At 48.6% G+C, this 16884-nt stretch overlaps 1 protein-coding gene across 1 annotated transcript in view; it reads left to right on the forward strand.

The window, feature by feature from the left end:
* The window catches only part of znf827 (zinc finger protein 827), a gene marked incomplete at its 3' end in the record, with an annotated part of 76158 nt that extends 73933 nt beyond the window's left edge, over positions 1-2225 (forward strand). Inside the window, exon 14 of the mRNA XM_079998959.1 lies at positions 1289-2225. Coding sequence (XP_079855085.1) covers positions 1289-2225 — 937 coding nt within the window. The remainder of the gene's footprint in view (positions 1-1288) is intronic.
* Positions 2226-16884: the final 14659 nt, after the last annotated feature.

Below are 16884 nucleotides of genomic sequence, written 5' to 3' on the forward strand. Positions count from 1 at the left end.
CGCTTCATCTTATCATAAACAAATAAGTGTTCTACATCGTGTCAGTGGTTTGAGGGTGTTTTCAACGTTTGTAAATCTGGTAATTGTAGCATCCTATTTGATTTAGGCCAGAGAGTCTGTCTTTAGCTGACAGCAAACAGCCCCTTTGAAGCTCAACAACACTGTGAAAGCATCTTTGTAGCCGCAGTTTTAATTTCTACACCTGTCACTAAATGTAGTTCTTAAAGAGAGGGAGAGTGAATTTAATTGTTTTGTAAAAGTGCTAAAAAAAAAAAAAAAAAAAAAGATTAAGCATCCTAATTATTCAAAGTTGTTTTTTTTTTTTTTTTTTTTTATATCTAATTGATGTCTTCAAGCTAATATTTCAGGGCAAACAGAACAGTGGGGGTTTTATTTGAGCTTATTTCTCTCTCTCTCTCTCTCTCTCTCTCTCTCTCTCTCTCTCTCTCTCTCTCTCTCTCTCTGTTTAGCTGAGGAATAAATATTTAACCCAGCTTTGACGTATTCAAACAGTGGATCATCAGAAGGCTCACGTTTACATTGCTGAACCATCGCTGCATATTCTTAAAAAAAAAAAAAGGCCATGTTTCAATTTCTTTAAGGTCTGTCGTTTCTATGCACTGAACTTTTCCTTGCTGTACAAAGCAAAAAAAAGTGTACATGCACCTGATGGATCTCTACAACGGCCTGAGTTCAGATTGGTTTGAGTATTGATCGCCAGCAGAGCAGGGAGAGAGGAGCTTGACCATTCGAGGTTTTCTGAGGTGATTCTGTTCTGCAGGGTTTGTGAAGCGCTTTGGGGCCCAGAGCAGATGAAAGGTGCTATTTAAATGTAAGTGCCACTCCATTTTTTCATTTACCTTCATGTCAAACTGCTCCCATCTTTTTTCCAGCCTGTCTGCCCTGCACCGACATACACCACATCATCTCACCTTTCCCCAACACACACACACACACACAGCACACACACACACACACGCACAGCACACACTCCTAAAGCTTCCACACATACCGACAACCATCAACTTAGACACCATAGATGGGAAAAAAAAACGAACAAAAAAAAATGTGTAGACATCACACATAACATTCCCTTACCTGCGCCCCACCCCTTCTCATCCTGGCGTGTTGATAAATTTCAAGGTGTGAATTGTGTTTCTCTGTGTACCGGCCACACCCGCCTCAACTGTGTTTTTTTGTTGTGTTGTTGTGTTTCCTCCCCTCCTCCTCCTCCTCCTCCTCCTCTTCCCTCGCTCCCTCCCTGGCCCTTCACGCCTTTTTTCCCCAGGTGCCCTTTCTGCATCTACTCCACCAATCGTCCAGCGGCGATGGAGTGCCACCTGAAGACGCACTGCAAGATGGAGTACCGCTGTCGCATCTGCCAGGCGCTGTGGCCCGACCAGGCCTCCTTGGAGGCGCACGTGCGCGGCCACCGCCTGGGCAACCACTACAAGTGCGAGCAGTGCGGGTACCTGTCCAAGACGGCCAACAAGCTGATCGAGCACGTGCGCGTGCACACGGGGGAGCGGCCCTTCCACTGCGACCGCTGCTCCTACAGCTGCAAGCGCAAGGATAACCTCAACCTGCACAAGAAGCTGAAGCACGCGCCGCGCCAGACTCTGGGCTGCCCGGAGTGCCCCTTCACCACCACGCACCCCTTCGTCTTCAGCCGCCACCTCAAGAAACACCAGGGCGGGGGGGCGGCCGGGGCGGTCGGCCGGGGGGACGGAGAAGAGGAGGAGGAGGAGGAGGAGGCGGAGCGGGCGCGGGAGGGCCCCTCGCCAGGGGGCTCGACGTCATCCCGGAGGGTCCGGGGGCCCTTCCTCCTGGGCGGGGGGCGCGGGGGCGGCAGCCCCCTGCTGAGCCTCGCCGCCTCGCAGGCCCTGCAGTCCGTGGCCCTGTCACTCACGCTGGGCTGCTCGCGCCGGCCGGACGCGGGCGCCGCGCCCCCTCCCGCCCCCCAGCGCAGGGGGCACTCGGGGGGGGCGGGCCCCTCGCTCCTTGTCCCCCCGTCCCACCACCACGTCTTCGAACAGTACAGGAACTGCGAGCGGGCGCACCTGATCCCCCTCACCACCCTGTTTACCCACTCCAGACCCGCCTTCCCTCCTCGCTCCTCCTCCTCCCCTGCCTCCCACCCGCCACGCTCCCCCCCAGCCCCCACCTCCCAGAAACACTCCTTCCTGGCCTACCTGGGACTGATGGAGCGCGTCAAGACTGTTTGAGCGCTCGCTAGCTTCTTTTCCAATCAGACCAGCCGAATAAGCTGGACCAGACAGAAAGAAACGTAATAAATAAAAAATTAAAAAAAAACATTTATAAGAGAAAAAGGCTGTACGTGCTAAAAAAATGCATTTATATCAAAAAGCTGCTTTTCTTATAAGTTCTACAAATTCAATTACTACTACTACTACTCTCATCTTTTTGTTTCTGTTTTCAAAACTTCTGAATGACCTGGACCCAACTGCATTTTCTGAAGAAAAATGTATGTTTTTTTTGGGGGTTTTTTTTACGTTTTTTTCTAGATGTTTTTCTTTTGTTTTACAAGATAAAAGTTGAAAAAACAAACAACATTTTTGCAAGTGCTATAATTTTAGTGCATTTTCGTCTACTGCTCTTTATGCATCAAAATAGCATGCCTGTTTCTGTGTTTCAGCTAGCTTTGCCGTCAGTAGAGCTGATACGAAAATATCCTCAAGTGTTAGCGGTGCACCGTGAACCAATGAAACGGAATGCTTTTTATTTTGATTTCTTCGTTTCTTTTTTTTTTGTTTTGTTTTGTTTTGTCGTTTTTTTTGTTTTGTTTTTTTGGGAAAAAAAGCCTCGTTTCCAAAGCAACGCCTCAAACCACGCACTTACTTATTTATCAATCTTGTACATAGTTTTGTAGCCCTGCCCCTCCCCGACGCTTTGATTTCTGTGGGTTTCCTATAAAGCCAAGTGCATCACTGCTGTCTGATATCACCTCTGTCTCAGAACCACCTCGGCTGTCATGACTAAAGTCATTCCAATTTTAATTTTTTTTTTTTACGTTTTTTTTTTTTCATTTTCTACTGTCTAGACTTGTCTCCATCCCCAAACATATAAGTATATTTTTTACAGCGAGTAACCCTGGGGTTGAGATGGAGCAGCTGATCCAAAAAAAAAAAAATTGTAATAATTCTGCATTTTAGCCTTCATGCAAAAGCAAAATAATAATATTAATAACACAAATTCCAAATGCGAACATGACCCCTATCACCTGGATACTGAAATATGGAGATTACAAAAAAAAAATAACAATAAAAAAAACTCTTCAGAGTGTTTATCAAGGTGTTAAATCCTGCAACATGACATGCCAAAAAAAAATGTGTTGTTCACTTTGTACCTGAGAGCAGAGCGGTGTCAGTCCAGCGTGGTGTGCGGAGCGATGTGTCTGTAAGTAGAGATATAAGAGATAAAACTGTTTTGTGGAGGTGACCAGCTGTGGGATAGCTACACTACCCACAGCTCCCGGTCACCACAGGCCGATTCAATGGTGCTTTTTGGAGCTTTTGTAATTTTGTGTAAGAAAAAAAAAAAAAAAAACTGTTCCAAAATGACTTGAATGAATGTATATTCTTTATTTTTTATTTTTATTTTTGTTGTTTGTACATGCGAAAGGAGTGTAGCAGGGAGGTCTTCTGTGCTGGTTTAGAGAGCGAAGTGGTGAGTTCGGTGGCCTTCTGTGTCTCTTTGGTTTTTTTTTTTGTTTTTTGTTTTTTTGTTGTTTTTTTTTTACTGAGCCTTTTACATCATATTTTATACTAACATTGAACGACAACCCAGTTTAAGAAGAAAAAACAAAACAAAACAAAAAAAAAAAACTCCCGTAGGTGCAATGAAGAAGCAAGCCGCTCTCCGTGTACAGGATTGTGTTGAACGGCGAGGCTTCTGTCCGGCCGGCAGACACGGTACCGCTTCCCGCTCCCGCTCGTCACCCCTTTTGAGTTTAATTGCACTTAACTTAGTTACATTTCAAGCCAAAAGCACTTAGACCCTCTATCTTCCTTTTTAAAGTGCAACATTAGATCCACACAGCCCAGCGCCATGGAAGACGGACGGTAACCTGGAAGTGTTGCGTGGAAAGGCTTCAGTCAGAGCTGGAGGTTTGGTTCCGCGGGCGCTCTGTCCGTCTGGGAGGTTGGAGGAAGCAAACGATTACAAATTGCATGAATTGGACAGAAGAGGTCAAGCTCCCCCTGGGAACCAAAGTTCCCAGGCTAAATTGTTCAAGCCAACTTTGCACAGTGCTGCACTTTTGATTATGAGAATTTGTATTTATCCATACAAATTTATTGTGCTCAAAAATAAATGTTTGTGAAATAGGGGCAGCGTAGTTGAAAAATAAAAATGTTATTATTATAATTTTTTTTTTAAGCTTTACCCATGATCGACGTTTCTTGTGTTCCTAAGTGGTCTTCAAGCCAAAACGGTTTCTTTAATATCTAAAGGGATTTTTATTTCCTTTGCCTTTTTTGTGTTGATGATTTTGCTTATTATGATTCATTGATGATGTTATTTGATTTTATATATTTTTTGTTTTAATCACGTCAAAAAAATGGCGATTGGACAGAAGCAAACATTCATTCTTCAGACCAAAATGTATTTTTATTTTATTTTTTTAAACAGGATATGATTTTAGGATGGAATCCGTCATGCCCTGTTGTGGAGTGATGCCTCAGTGTCTCCCCTGAGCCGGCGCTGATTCAGACAGCGGCAGCCACACACACACACACACACACACACACACACACCTGATGAATTGAGCTCTTTGTACTATCTGGATTAACTTTTATACTCTAGTGCCACTTGGTGGAAGGGAACCACCTGAGACTCCTGAGAAATGAGTCAAACTAATTGTCAGGGTCGCAAAAAAAGAAAAGATAATAAGAAGAGAATGTGTCCACTTTGACACCTTTTTAATTGTCTGCCTTTTTAATACTGCATAATCATGATGTAATCAAAAGAATGGCTGCACTTCCTTCCTCCTCCTCCCCCTATTTCGAGTGAAATCTCTGAAATGGCAACAGTCCTTTTAAAAGCAGTGTTTCTAAGCGCTTGTCTTTTTTTATTTTGCTTAATTGTAAGCAGCACAGTGATTTTATTATTATAATTTTTTTTTTCTAAACCATTAAAGTGTGACCTCCTTTCAGCACTTGAGAGTCTGCATGACACTGCTCTCCCCGCTCTCTCTCTCTTTAGCTCATAGCACTTCAGAACTAACTCCCTGGGTTGCATTTAGTTTTTTAGCGATCACGCCGCACAATCATTTAGCTTTAAGTTTGGCTGTATTATATGATTAGAAATGGCTCAACTTTCCTGTTTATTTTTTGGCACTAGGTAAGACTTCGTTTGTGCTGTATAAAGCTTTTTTTTATTACTCCATTGTTAAGGCTGTACAGGGTTGTTTGTGAAGATAACTGGTAAATAGATCATTTGTACTTTTTTTTTTTTTTTTTTTTTTTTAATTTTGTTTTGTTTGGCATTATTTTATGTTCAAATTGCCAGATCTAAATGTAACAGGATTTGAAAGTAAAGCTTACATCAGATATTATGTCAGTTTCTGTAATTTTTCCTGTCTCCGTTCCGAACCGTGAACCCTAGATGCTCTCAATTTACAAATTACACGCTGATGGATTCCTTTTCCGTCTCTCTGTTCGGCCGTTTATTCAGACACTTGACCAAGAAGCTCTCGTTGTCCAAATCCACATGAACTCAAACTGACCTTCTCCGGCAGCAACTAGTGCAGTTAAAGATCATCGGTGCTGCACAGCGCACATAATTAGCTCCGAGGCGAAGCTCCGCCGTGCTCGCTAGGACCCTGATTTCCTCCTGTGCCATTTACACACAAAGCATTGATCTGTTTTTAGGGACTCGTGTTTTCTAATTTATGACAGTGGGATGCTCTCATAACAATAAGGAATAGGATTTGTCATGGTGTCTCGCTTGTGTTTTTTTACGAGACCGATGGGAGGTCTTTCTCCCTGTTCGTTTGGTGTCGTGGTAATGAAAGTTACAGCACGTTCTCGCCCAACCAAAGGTCGGCCCTGCCTAATGAAAACAGATGAAGCAGAGATAAAGTGTTTGCCGACATTAAGGGACTCATTTATCACTGTTAGCCCCAGAGCTATAGAACACCTTGGTATGGAGCTTCAGCGGGGGCCTGCCTCAGAGCGGCAGCGTCAATATGAAGCCTCCCAGGCACACACGCCCTCCCTCCCTCCCTCCCTCCCTCCCTCCCTCTCTCTCTCATCCCTCTGTATCTCCACATTTTTCTATGGCTTTGTCGTTGGGTCGACTTACTGTTCATGTTGGCTGTGTTGATGTTCTACTTCCCAGCTTTGGACCTTAACTCAAATTGCGACGGTTGGCATTCCGGTGGCACGGTGCCTCGGCGGCTGTCGCCTCACAGCAAGAAGGTTCTGGGTTCGAACCCATCTGAAGACCTTTCGTTTCCGGAGTTCACATGTTCTCCCCATGTTCACGTGGGTTTGCTCCCGCCCTAAACGCCATCTGTGTCAGGGTCGTACACGCCAGCCAGTGCCCTGATCAAGGCCAACCTAACCCAATAGCCAAGGCATTGGCTCTAAAAGTGGAGTTGGTCCCGGGCCACCGTGCTGTGGCTTCCCTGTTGCTCCTAAATAATTTGGATGGGTCGAATGTAGAAACCAAATTTTTCCCGTGGGGATCAATGACGTGATTTTCCTTGAATCCACGATCCGTTCAGCGATTCTTAGAGGAAGCATCCCACCGGACAGCGGGGGCGATCTCGGTGACTTGCAGGCCCCAGTCCGGACCAACGTGAGGCCCTTCTCCGCCTGACTTACTGCAAGCACGGCTAGTAAACAAAAAGTATTTAGAGAGAGCTCTGTTCAGTGAGCAAAGCTAAATGGGAAATTTAACGGAACCACTGAAACGCTCTTCACTCGGTTGGAAGAAGATAATGGGATGAGAAAAAGATTATGAATATATTAAATACTATTTTGAACACTCAGGAGTCGGGAGTCACTCCAGCGAAACAGTCGATCGCTCGTCTCGTTCGCGATTCTTAACTGCAGCGACTCGGGCTGAACCGAGACGCCGATCTGGAACGGAAAGAGCCGAGAGCCCCGAGTCCCAAACGGAGGCCATGGCACCCCAACCGTGAGCCGCACAGGAGAGCAGCGCCGGGCGTGGAGGAGGCCCCCGGCGGCGGTTTTTCCCACCCAAGTTCCTGTTTGGAGGAGACCGACCACGCGTCACAGGACTCAGCGGCTCGAGGAGATGAGGCGAGGAGATGAGGTCCTCGGTGTTGGTGGTATTTTGAAAGCCGGCAGCCGCTTTTTGTCGCCACGTCCATGTCCATCTCTACGTTCTCCAAAGTACTTTTCTCTAATTGTAATGATGGGGATACTTACGGAATGGGAGCGCACTGCGCCGATCACTGGGAGCGGCGAAATTGCGGAGAAAAATAATGAAATAAATGAATAAATAGAACTCGTGAGGCGCCAGGCGAAAGACAAGCTCGTGCCGGCCAGGACGCTGACCTGCGAGGATTCAACAGCCATCTCGACGCCTCGCTCTTCCTCTCCATACAAGTGCAACGTTCTCACCTGACTTCGTCTCGCCTGGATGCTAATCAAGCCCCCCCCCCCCTCCTTTTTTTTAGTTGTTTAAATCTGCATAATTAAGTCCAAAGAGGCTCTCGGGGCGGCCCCCTCGTCTGCTGCCCCCCCCCCCGTGAAGGAAAGCGTCGATAAGAGAAGTGAAGCGACGCGTATCCACCGCAGGGAACGGTCATCGGTCGGAAAGGGATTGAATCCCAATTTAGATGGTGTGATTGGAGGCATGATGTATTTGTCCTCTTTTGGGGAAGAGAAAAAAAAAGAAAAGCCTCTCATTTCCGGCGTGGACCCTCGGTAAAAATTGTCTGTGGGAAGAAATTCTGTGATATGAACAAAGGCTGGAGTTTTCCCTCATCCCAATAATAGCCCTTCACCTCGGCCAACGCTGTCTGCACAATGTCGACCTTTCGACACTACCCCGCGAAAGTTGGCCGCTGTCGATCGATAGCGTGTTAGCTTTTTGTTTGTAGGTTCAGGCTGCCTTGGCTTTATTACAACCGCTGGGAGTCATGGGGGAGTCGCGCGCGGCTTTGCGAGAGAGGAGCTCCCTCTTGTTTGCCAAAAGTGTAATCCCACCGTGACCCGGCGTGACCCCGCCCTAAGAGGAAAGCTGCTTAGACACAAGTGCGTGTCTGCGGGAGGGAGCGGCCAGCTGCCTGGCCTCTGGCTGCCTGTCTCTCTCTCTCTCTCTCTCTCTCTCTCTCTCTCTTTCTATCACTCCATCTCTGTCTCACTCTCACACCCTGTATCACCCCCTCACTCTCACACCCTGTATCACCCCATCTCTCTCCCTCTCTCCCCGTCTTTCTGTCTCGCTCCATCCCTCTCACTCCTCCCGTTCTTTCGCTCGCCCGTGATGGATACGCTTTGCTGCATGGCCGCGGCTCTCCCTCCCTCTCTCTTCTCTTCGCTCTCCTCGTTTTGCGTCTTCACTCACACCTTCACCCTCCTTCTCACTGTTTTTTTTTTTTTTCCTCTGCTCTATATTTGTCACTAGCTCCATCGCTCCCCCTCCGGCGCGGCATCTCGACTCCCCCCCCCCGACCGCTGAAACTCGTCCCCCCGTTCCCTCTCTTCTCCTCTGCTTCTCCCGTCCTTTTGTCCTCCCTCCTCCTCGTTTTCCATCCTCCTGCTCTTTGGGTTTGCTCTTCACCCAGCCCCCCCACCGCCACCCCCGCCCCCACCCCGTTGCACCCGGGTCGCCCTCTCCTCTCTCCACCCCCCCCCTTCAGCATTGATACTTCCCAGGCTCCCTCTCCTCACCCCCGTGCACTGAGGGGCTTTTAGGCTGTAAAGAAGCCCGGGCTTTGGTAAGTGAAGACAGATTTCCCTCTTCCCTCCGCAAAGACAATAAACACAAAGGTCCAAATGCGCGGCCTCTGCCATAGGCGGCTTGTGGTACAGCAGAGAGCAGGACCACTGGCGCAAGGGAGGAGGAGGGAGGGATAAAAGGGAAAAAATTAGCTCTGGAATCGATTTGACATGGGCCGGAGCCAGGGCTGAAACTGTAGAATAAAGCCGCTTGTTGACTCACAGATCCATTCATCATTTGTTAAAGGCAGGGGAGTGAATCGGCAGAATATGAAGTTCTCACGTTCTCGCGCTCGGTGGTGATGGGCACAAATCGCGCGGTGCCGCCGGTGCCGTCGGCGGGGAACTGACATGCGGCGTTCGCGCGCCGCAGTGCTGAGAACGGCCGCGCCACATGAAGCAGAAATCGCGCCCGGCGCCGCTTCCTTTTTACATTTCTCCGCGCAACGCTCGCGCGGCGCGGGTGAGGGCGGCCGCCCGGGTATCGCCGGGAAGACGCGGGTTTGAGCTGCGGCGTGGAGAATAGGAATGGGAGATGATCCGCGGTCTCCCGTGGTGTATCACTCATTTGCCAGCCTGGATTGGACACACGTGGTGGGACTTGTATTTACATGCATGCCAATTGATGCCAAGCCTGGGGGCACATCCTCGCTGGCAGCCCACCCCCCGCTGGGCCCATTCCGCAGTCTTTGGGGTGAGACATCACTCGGTGGGGGTCAGCAGCAATCTGATTGAGGAGGCGGGGGGCGAGGGTGGGGGTGGCCGTTGTTGTGCGAGGTGGGGGGTGGGGAGAGAGGATTACCCAAAAGGCTTTGGTCCTGGCATATCCAGACTTGATGGGTGGGTGGATTTGTGTGTGTGTGTGTGTGTGTGTGTGTGTGTGTGTGTGTGTGTGTGTGTGTGTGTGTGTGTGTGTGTGTGTGTGTGTGTGTGTGTGTAAGGGAGGGTAGAAGGGGAGATCACATACCCATAGCAACTGCCTTAAACATTATACGAGTGGGCTTGACCACTCCTATCGAGCTACAAATACATTGGAGATGAGAGAAGGGGTGTGGATGTGGGTGTGGGGGGTTAGTTAGCAGGGGGGCGGCGGCGCTTTATCACATCCACTTGATCACAGGCTCAGCTACTATGATCACGCCTAAAAGAGATGGGACTCCAGCCAGCCGGATCCCCCATAGTTAGGCTTTGCTGTTACCATGGAGTTGTGTGACCACCACCAGCCATAGGTTATGGAGTTTCTATCGGAAACAGTCAGAGCTGCATCCAGCGACACTCAGCCCCGAGTTATCACCCGGCACAGACGCTCGCATGCAAAAATCCCCTAACCTTGGATATATCAGTTTGGGCGGGGTGGTGGGTGCGGTGGGCGGGGTGGGGGTGCGGTGGGCAGGGTGGGGGTAATTCATTTTACACAGGTTCTGCCCGTGAGAGGCGAATGCTTTTAGTGATCCGGGTCTGCCGAGGTCTGAAGTGGGCAGATTTATTGAGGAAACTGCCTTTAACAGAATAGTCCAAGGTCAGCCCCAAACAGCCCAAAAATCAGGCTCCTCATTTCCTTGGTGGCGAAATGAAGGAGAATCAATCTCTCTCTCTCTCTCTCTCTCTCTCTCTCTCTCTCTCTCTCTCTCTCCCAAACTCGACCCTCAACCCTGGAGTATATATCTGGAGCATAGTATATATCTGGAGCATAGTATATATCTGGAGTATAGTACTACAGTGGCGTATCGTTCCTTGAGTCTCTTAAGGGTTATCTTATCTAGGATTACCTAATACGGTGTAGTATAGTATAATATAGTATGGAGACGTGTAGTATAGTGTAATAGTCTATTTATATATAGGATAGTATAAAGTAGAGGCGTCTCATCATATATTTGTTTATATATATATATATATATATATATACATACTACTGTGTATATATTATATACACAGTAGTTAAAAATAGGATATTTGTATATTGTATTGAGTAGTGGGGTATAGTATAGTATATTCAAAAAAACTAACTCTTCTAGTACTGCTTGTTTTCTCGATAATGTTTAGCTGCTGTGACAGAGTTGATTTGATGTTGTTCAAACCATGATGTTTGACACACTCCTTGTGTGACAAATGTACTTATGGAAAGTTGCTTTGGGCAAAAGCGTCTGATCAATGACAAAGTGTAATGTAATGTAGAGGATGTAGTGTAGTATGGTACAATAATAATGATGTAATGATTTGGATATAATAGTACACTCATATCAACCAAGTAAAAAAAATAGCATCTCAGTGATTATTTGCACTGAGAGTTGCTTAGTTACAACCTGGTTAGCTCTCCTAATTATCTTATGCACTTGAGCTTTTAATGATTTCCATAATTAAATTAGCCCAAACTGAATTCCTGTCTTCAATCAATTAAAGCCACGGCTCCACGCTCATCCATCTTCCAATCAAGACATCAAGAATCCTCGCATCTATTCTCATTTGAGAGGAGAGTGGGTCAAGCAAATTAACTCAGATCGCATCCATCCCTGTCGGTTTAATAATACTTTTTTTTTTTTTTTTAAAAGCCTCCATTTTCTCACCTTTGTTACTTTTACATGGACGTGACACAATCTCGGGGATTATGGGAGTGGCGAGGGAGACGATTTGGCTGGAAAGATGAAACCTTGCTTCCTACTTATTTGTGCTGTGACCTCCCTGTCCTAATGAAAAACACACTGTTAGTAGTGTGTGTGTGTGTGTGTGTGTAGGCGCTAGCGGATTAAAAAAAAAAAAAAAAGAAACACATAAAACTGAAGTGCCCATAGAGCTGAGCTGCGTCGCATGTCATTTATTCTCAAATATTGCTCAAATCCAACTCATTCAACCATCACCTGTGAGTAAAAAGCATTGCAGACCTGGCCTCTTGTCCGTCCTCTCGGCTCGAAAACATTTTGAGGAAACCTTGAATGAAGTACTTGTAATGGGCACACACAGAAAAGGGCACACACTTAAACATGCCAGTGCATACAGTATACAGTCATCACACACACACACACACACACACACACACACACACACACACACACACACACACACACACACACACACACACACACACACACACACACACTTTTGCACTTTTGAATTTTGCAAATATACTGTACGTTATCCCTTGAAAGACAACACGGAAGTTTGCCTCGACATCACCAGGTACCTGCGCTGTTTCAACATGTCATTTCCTTTGTTTTATGCTGTTTGTACTTCTCCATCACAGGATGAATTGCTTCGAAGGGTTTTTGCTAAAATGTATTCTACAACCTTGTACAACATACGTACAATCTTTAGTGGCTTCACTGTAGATACTGTAGAGAGGAAACGGCAGCGGTTGCCAAGGTGCCCGGATAGTTATTTAACCCTCATTGGAGGAGAGAGAAGCCGAGGGCAGCGCAGCCTTTTCACATGCTGCTCTCTCTGTCACTGTTGTGTCCTCTCGTCCCTACACTCCCAATTACAAAATAGGGTTTCTCTGAAAGTGCTCTTTTTCTTTTGTAAATGTGGAGGCTCAGACATGCTCCCCAAGCAGAGAGTACATGTATGTATGGATATAGGTGTGTGCCTATAGACAGATAGATAGATAGATAGATAGATAGATAGATAGATAGATAGATAGATAGATAGATAGATAGAAGTTTGTGGTGTTAGAAATAGGATAGATAGATAAGCAGACAGACAGACAGACAGACATATGTGCCAACACATTCCCATAGTTCTCTGCTAGAGGGAGACACCTGTCCCGTCTCTCCCGCTTGCTCTGTCTGGCCGTCTGTCCGTTGCCAGGACAGCGGTCCGGTGCGCTCCAGTGCAGTTGGCATTGAGAGCTGCCCATCTGCCCGAGTTGACTCGTTCGCTCCCACACCGCTTGTCCAGCAGGACCGAATGTGCCATGGAGTCCTGGCATGGTTCCCCGAAATGTCAACCTGGCGTGACAAACCCCGGGCCTGGCCCCCTTGGCCCTCACAGACCCGGCATTGTGGGGCAATGCCCTCGATCAGACCGGGAGCCAGGAACATGCCAGGGCAACAACAACCGCTGATCGACTACCGGGGCGCTGCCATCTTGTCCTGGGTGGGCAGAGCTTGTTTGGTCAGGCAGAGAATGACCGCTCATTACTGGACCCCGCGTCTTTGCGAAAACGTGGCGGCACACCAGATGATAAAGAGTAGTTGGACAGAAATGTGGCATCGCAACCAAGAAATTCAATTTTGGACCCGGGTCAGGCCCCGCACTGAAACAATATAATCCCACGTAAAATATTCGGACAAGTGAACAATTTGTAACTTGGCATCGGGTCCTCCTGCTGAAAGACAATGGACCCGGTGACCCACCAGGCACAACAAACCCTCTGTTGGACCGACCAGATGCACTCGGTGCTGCTGTGAGCGTCTCATGTCGGCGGACGCTGCCCTGCCGCCCCAACGGCACAGCGCCTGCGAGCGCTCATTAAGGCGGGGAGCGGTGACCGCCAGGAGACAGCGGAGCCTGGCGGCGGTGAACAGCCAGTGTCCGGTCGAACCTTCCCCTTCCCCTCTGAACGGAGCGGGGACAACTACAGCGCAGCTCCACTTGTCCTTGTTTAGTCCTGTTGAGTCTGGAGTTGAGTGTGTGTATGTGTGCACGTGCACTTGTCTGGCAGCTTATCCATTCCCAGTACAGCACCGTACACGTGTGAGTGTGTGTGAGTGTGTGTGTGCTGGAGCTGTGGAGAGCCGTGACAGGCGGACCGCCACATGCAGCCAGGCCGAGTGTATGGCACAGCGCTACCTGTCATAACACGGGGCGCTTTAAAGCCCTGGAGCCGCCACCGGACAGCCGAGGTAGAACTTGGCAAGAGGGCAACGCGGGGCCAGCAGAAGGGGATAAAGAAGGAGGGGGAGGGCGGGGGGGCATATGTCATAGCAGGGAAAATGAGGACAGAATAGCGAGGAGGAAAGATGAAGAAAGAGTGAAATCTCCCCGTGTTAAAGGAAGGGTGGGGAGGGGGGAAAAAAGGGGGAGGAATGGGCGAGGGGAATGGAGGGAGCTTGTCTTTCACCCTGCATTCCTCCCAACGCAGCCAGCCAGAGAATCCACGAGGAGCAGGAAGAGGAGGGAGGCGGCAGGGCAGCGTGGCCGGCGCTGCTTCATTTCTCGTCTTTGTCCGACGACGTTTTCGAAAAGGGACGAGCGCCGTCCCCTCCTGTCTCCTGTCTCCCCCCTCCATCATTTTTCTTTGCGGGGGTACGATGTTGTTCCCCGCATTCCCAAAGTGGCCCGCAGCCGCAGAAACCGTACAGATGAATTCACTTAGGCAGGCACGGCCAGCAATTAAAGCAGTGGATTAAGAGTGATTGCATTTTGTGTCCTGAGGAGGCGCTGCCTGCCATCTTTAGAGGTCTCATTAACATGGCTGCCGTGGGCCACGCTTAGCACTGCCGCAGGCTGTTAAAAAATAATGGAGACATTACAAACCTTAATGTCTCCTACCTGGAGTGGGGGAGGGGGGGGCATTGTATAATCACTATTGTGACAGACCACAAGCCCCCAGTTGTGAGAAATGGAAAGGTTGGATGGAGATAACCCTTCTTCTGACCAGGCCCCAGTGTTTTTTGATCAGGCGCTGCACGTGGTGAGTCAGAGCAGCTGGATTTCATTAATTGAGTGCTGGCAGCGCTCTGCTCTGGCGGCAGGGTGAGTCACACTTCTCTCCCTGATATCATCTTCCAACCATAACTACAAATAATTATTCACTCAAATCCATTACCAGGGGTCAATCAAGTTCCCCAATCACTTCTAAAGTCCAATTACTGGCGCCAAGGCACTGTTCGTGCCTTGCTGCAGATGAAGGCCTGGCCCACAGGCCGCCCAGTAAATTACACATGGCACACGGCAGAGTGTGTGTGTGTGTGTGTGTGTGTGTGTGTGCGTGTGTGAGAGAGAGAAGTGGGTAATGAAGCAAAGGCGCGCACACACTGGCTCTTCCTGGGCATTTTGACCACAGCAACTCGCAGCCTTCATCAGGTTAAACAGAACTGGCCATGGCAATATCACACACTTCAAATACCAAACGTGTCATTATTCTGTGTCTGAGCTCCTTCCAGTGTCCACACCACATGCTGCAAGGTCCACTGGAGCAGTAGGAGTAATGAGACATCTCCGCCATGATGGGCTTCATAGGAAAGCTGTACTGCAGCCCATCACGGTGGAATACTGCATGAGTGTTTGCGTCCAAAATGGTACACGTGACACGCGGACACACACTTGTGTATTCACGGTCAAAACACACACACCCACACAAACACTCTCAGCATCGCCAGTCCAGTCCAGTCCAGTCCACCCCCATTAGCGTGTGGCTCCCCGGATCGCTTTGCAGCTGTCTTGAAACCGAGCCCTTAGCCCGAAGGAAACGCTGCTCACACACTCATCTGTCACGGCAGAGAGATGGCAGCGCAGCCAGCAGAGCAAGAAAGGAAAGAGAGAGAGAGCGAGAGAGCGAGAGAGAGAGAGCGAGAGAGCGAGAGAGAGAGAGAGAGAGAGCTGCATGTGTAAGATATGTAAAAGGAACACAGCTCGGCAGGAGGGATTGGTCGCTTGGTATTGGTTATAAGGTGGTGGGAGGGATGGGGGGATGTGGGGGGAGGGGGGTGTCAGGAGAGCAAACAGGGCTTTGTCCATGAGACGACCATCAGACGAGCGGTTGTAGCGCTGTGTGTTCGCGCGTACAGGCGGAGGCTCTGGAGGCGGGGGGCTGTTTTGACATTTCCCTGGGTGTCAGACGTCCGTCTCGCTCTGATCCGACCAGACAACGGTCAAAACACAACACCGCCGCGGCCCACAACAAACACGCACAAACATTGTGCCCCCATTACGCTGCCCGCCCCATCGACTGACATTTGGAGACGCCCATTGTTCGGCACTAATTGCTGACATTGGGGGTTTTTTGGGTTTTTTTTCCCAAGAGGGAAAAACTGACTTTGGGACTGGCAAATTGCAATCATATGAGGACAGAACATTTGTTTGTTTTTGCACCAGGACGGCATCTTACCAGCAGACTGCTGACACAAAGAAAAGACTGTCAATAGAAAAAAGCCTCACCATTAAACACAGAAAATTCTTCCTACCTCATCAAAGAGTCAGTCTCTGTCCTCTGCTTACATTCAAGAGCTCTCCCCTAATGCTTAACACATGTGGACGGGTCCTGTATTTGGGCTAAAATGACTGAACATGATATGGCAGCCTTTGAGTTAATCTTCCACAAAAGAAAACCGCACAATGTGTTTACACTGGAGCCTGTGTTTGCGTGCGTGCGTGCGTGTGTGTGCGTGCGTGCGCGCAGAGTGTGTCTAGGACGGCCTGTTCCCTTCGTGAAGCCAGATCCTTACAGTGTGTCGGAGTGTGTGTCAGCATGATGGAGGAGAAGGGTGCTACTTAGACCTAATGAATCCATCTGCATTCAAGGGGCATTCCTCCGCCTGTACGCAGGCCGGGGCTGAATGGCTGCGACTCAGGAGCGGCTCCAGCTGCTCCTTGTGGGGAGAAAGCACAACGGTTAAGAAAAAAAATAAATAAAATTTTTTAAAAAGGAGAAAGCGGTGAAACAGCGATATAGCTTTGGAGTTTTTGACGCGACGTCTAAGAGTGTTGAGATCCTTTTGCAGCAGCCATGGTTGGTAAATTCAAAACTGCAATCAAGGAGGCAGGGCTCACTGTAATTTATTTTTTAAAGCACAGTTTATCTGGTTTGAGCAGGGGAGCGGCTGTTCTATGACCTGGCACCTGACACGGCTATAACAGAGCTGGGGAGGAGGTTATTTGGGAAAGAGGCAGCATCAGTGGAGTTGGCACTGAGGGGCTGGTGTGATTAGCATAATGAAGCAGGGAACCGTGTGGGATCTGGGAGACCTCTAGTGGTAAACCAGAGGAACTTGCATAGTAAACGTCAACTCCT

The sequence above is a fragment of the Zeus faber genome (genome assembly GCF_960531495.2).
Source record: "Zeus faber genome assembly, chromosome: 4".
NCBI classification, from domain to species: Eukaryota; Metazoa; Chordata; class Actinopteri; order Zeiformes; family Zeidae; genus Zeus; species Zeus faber.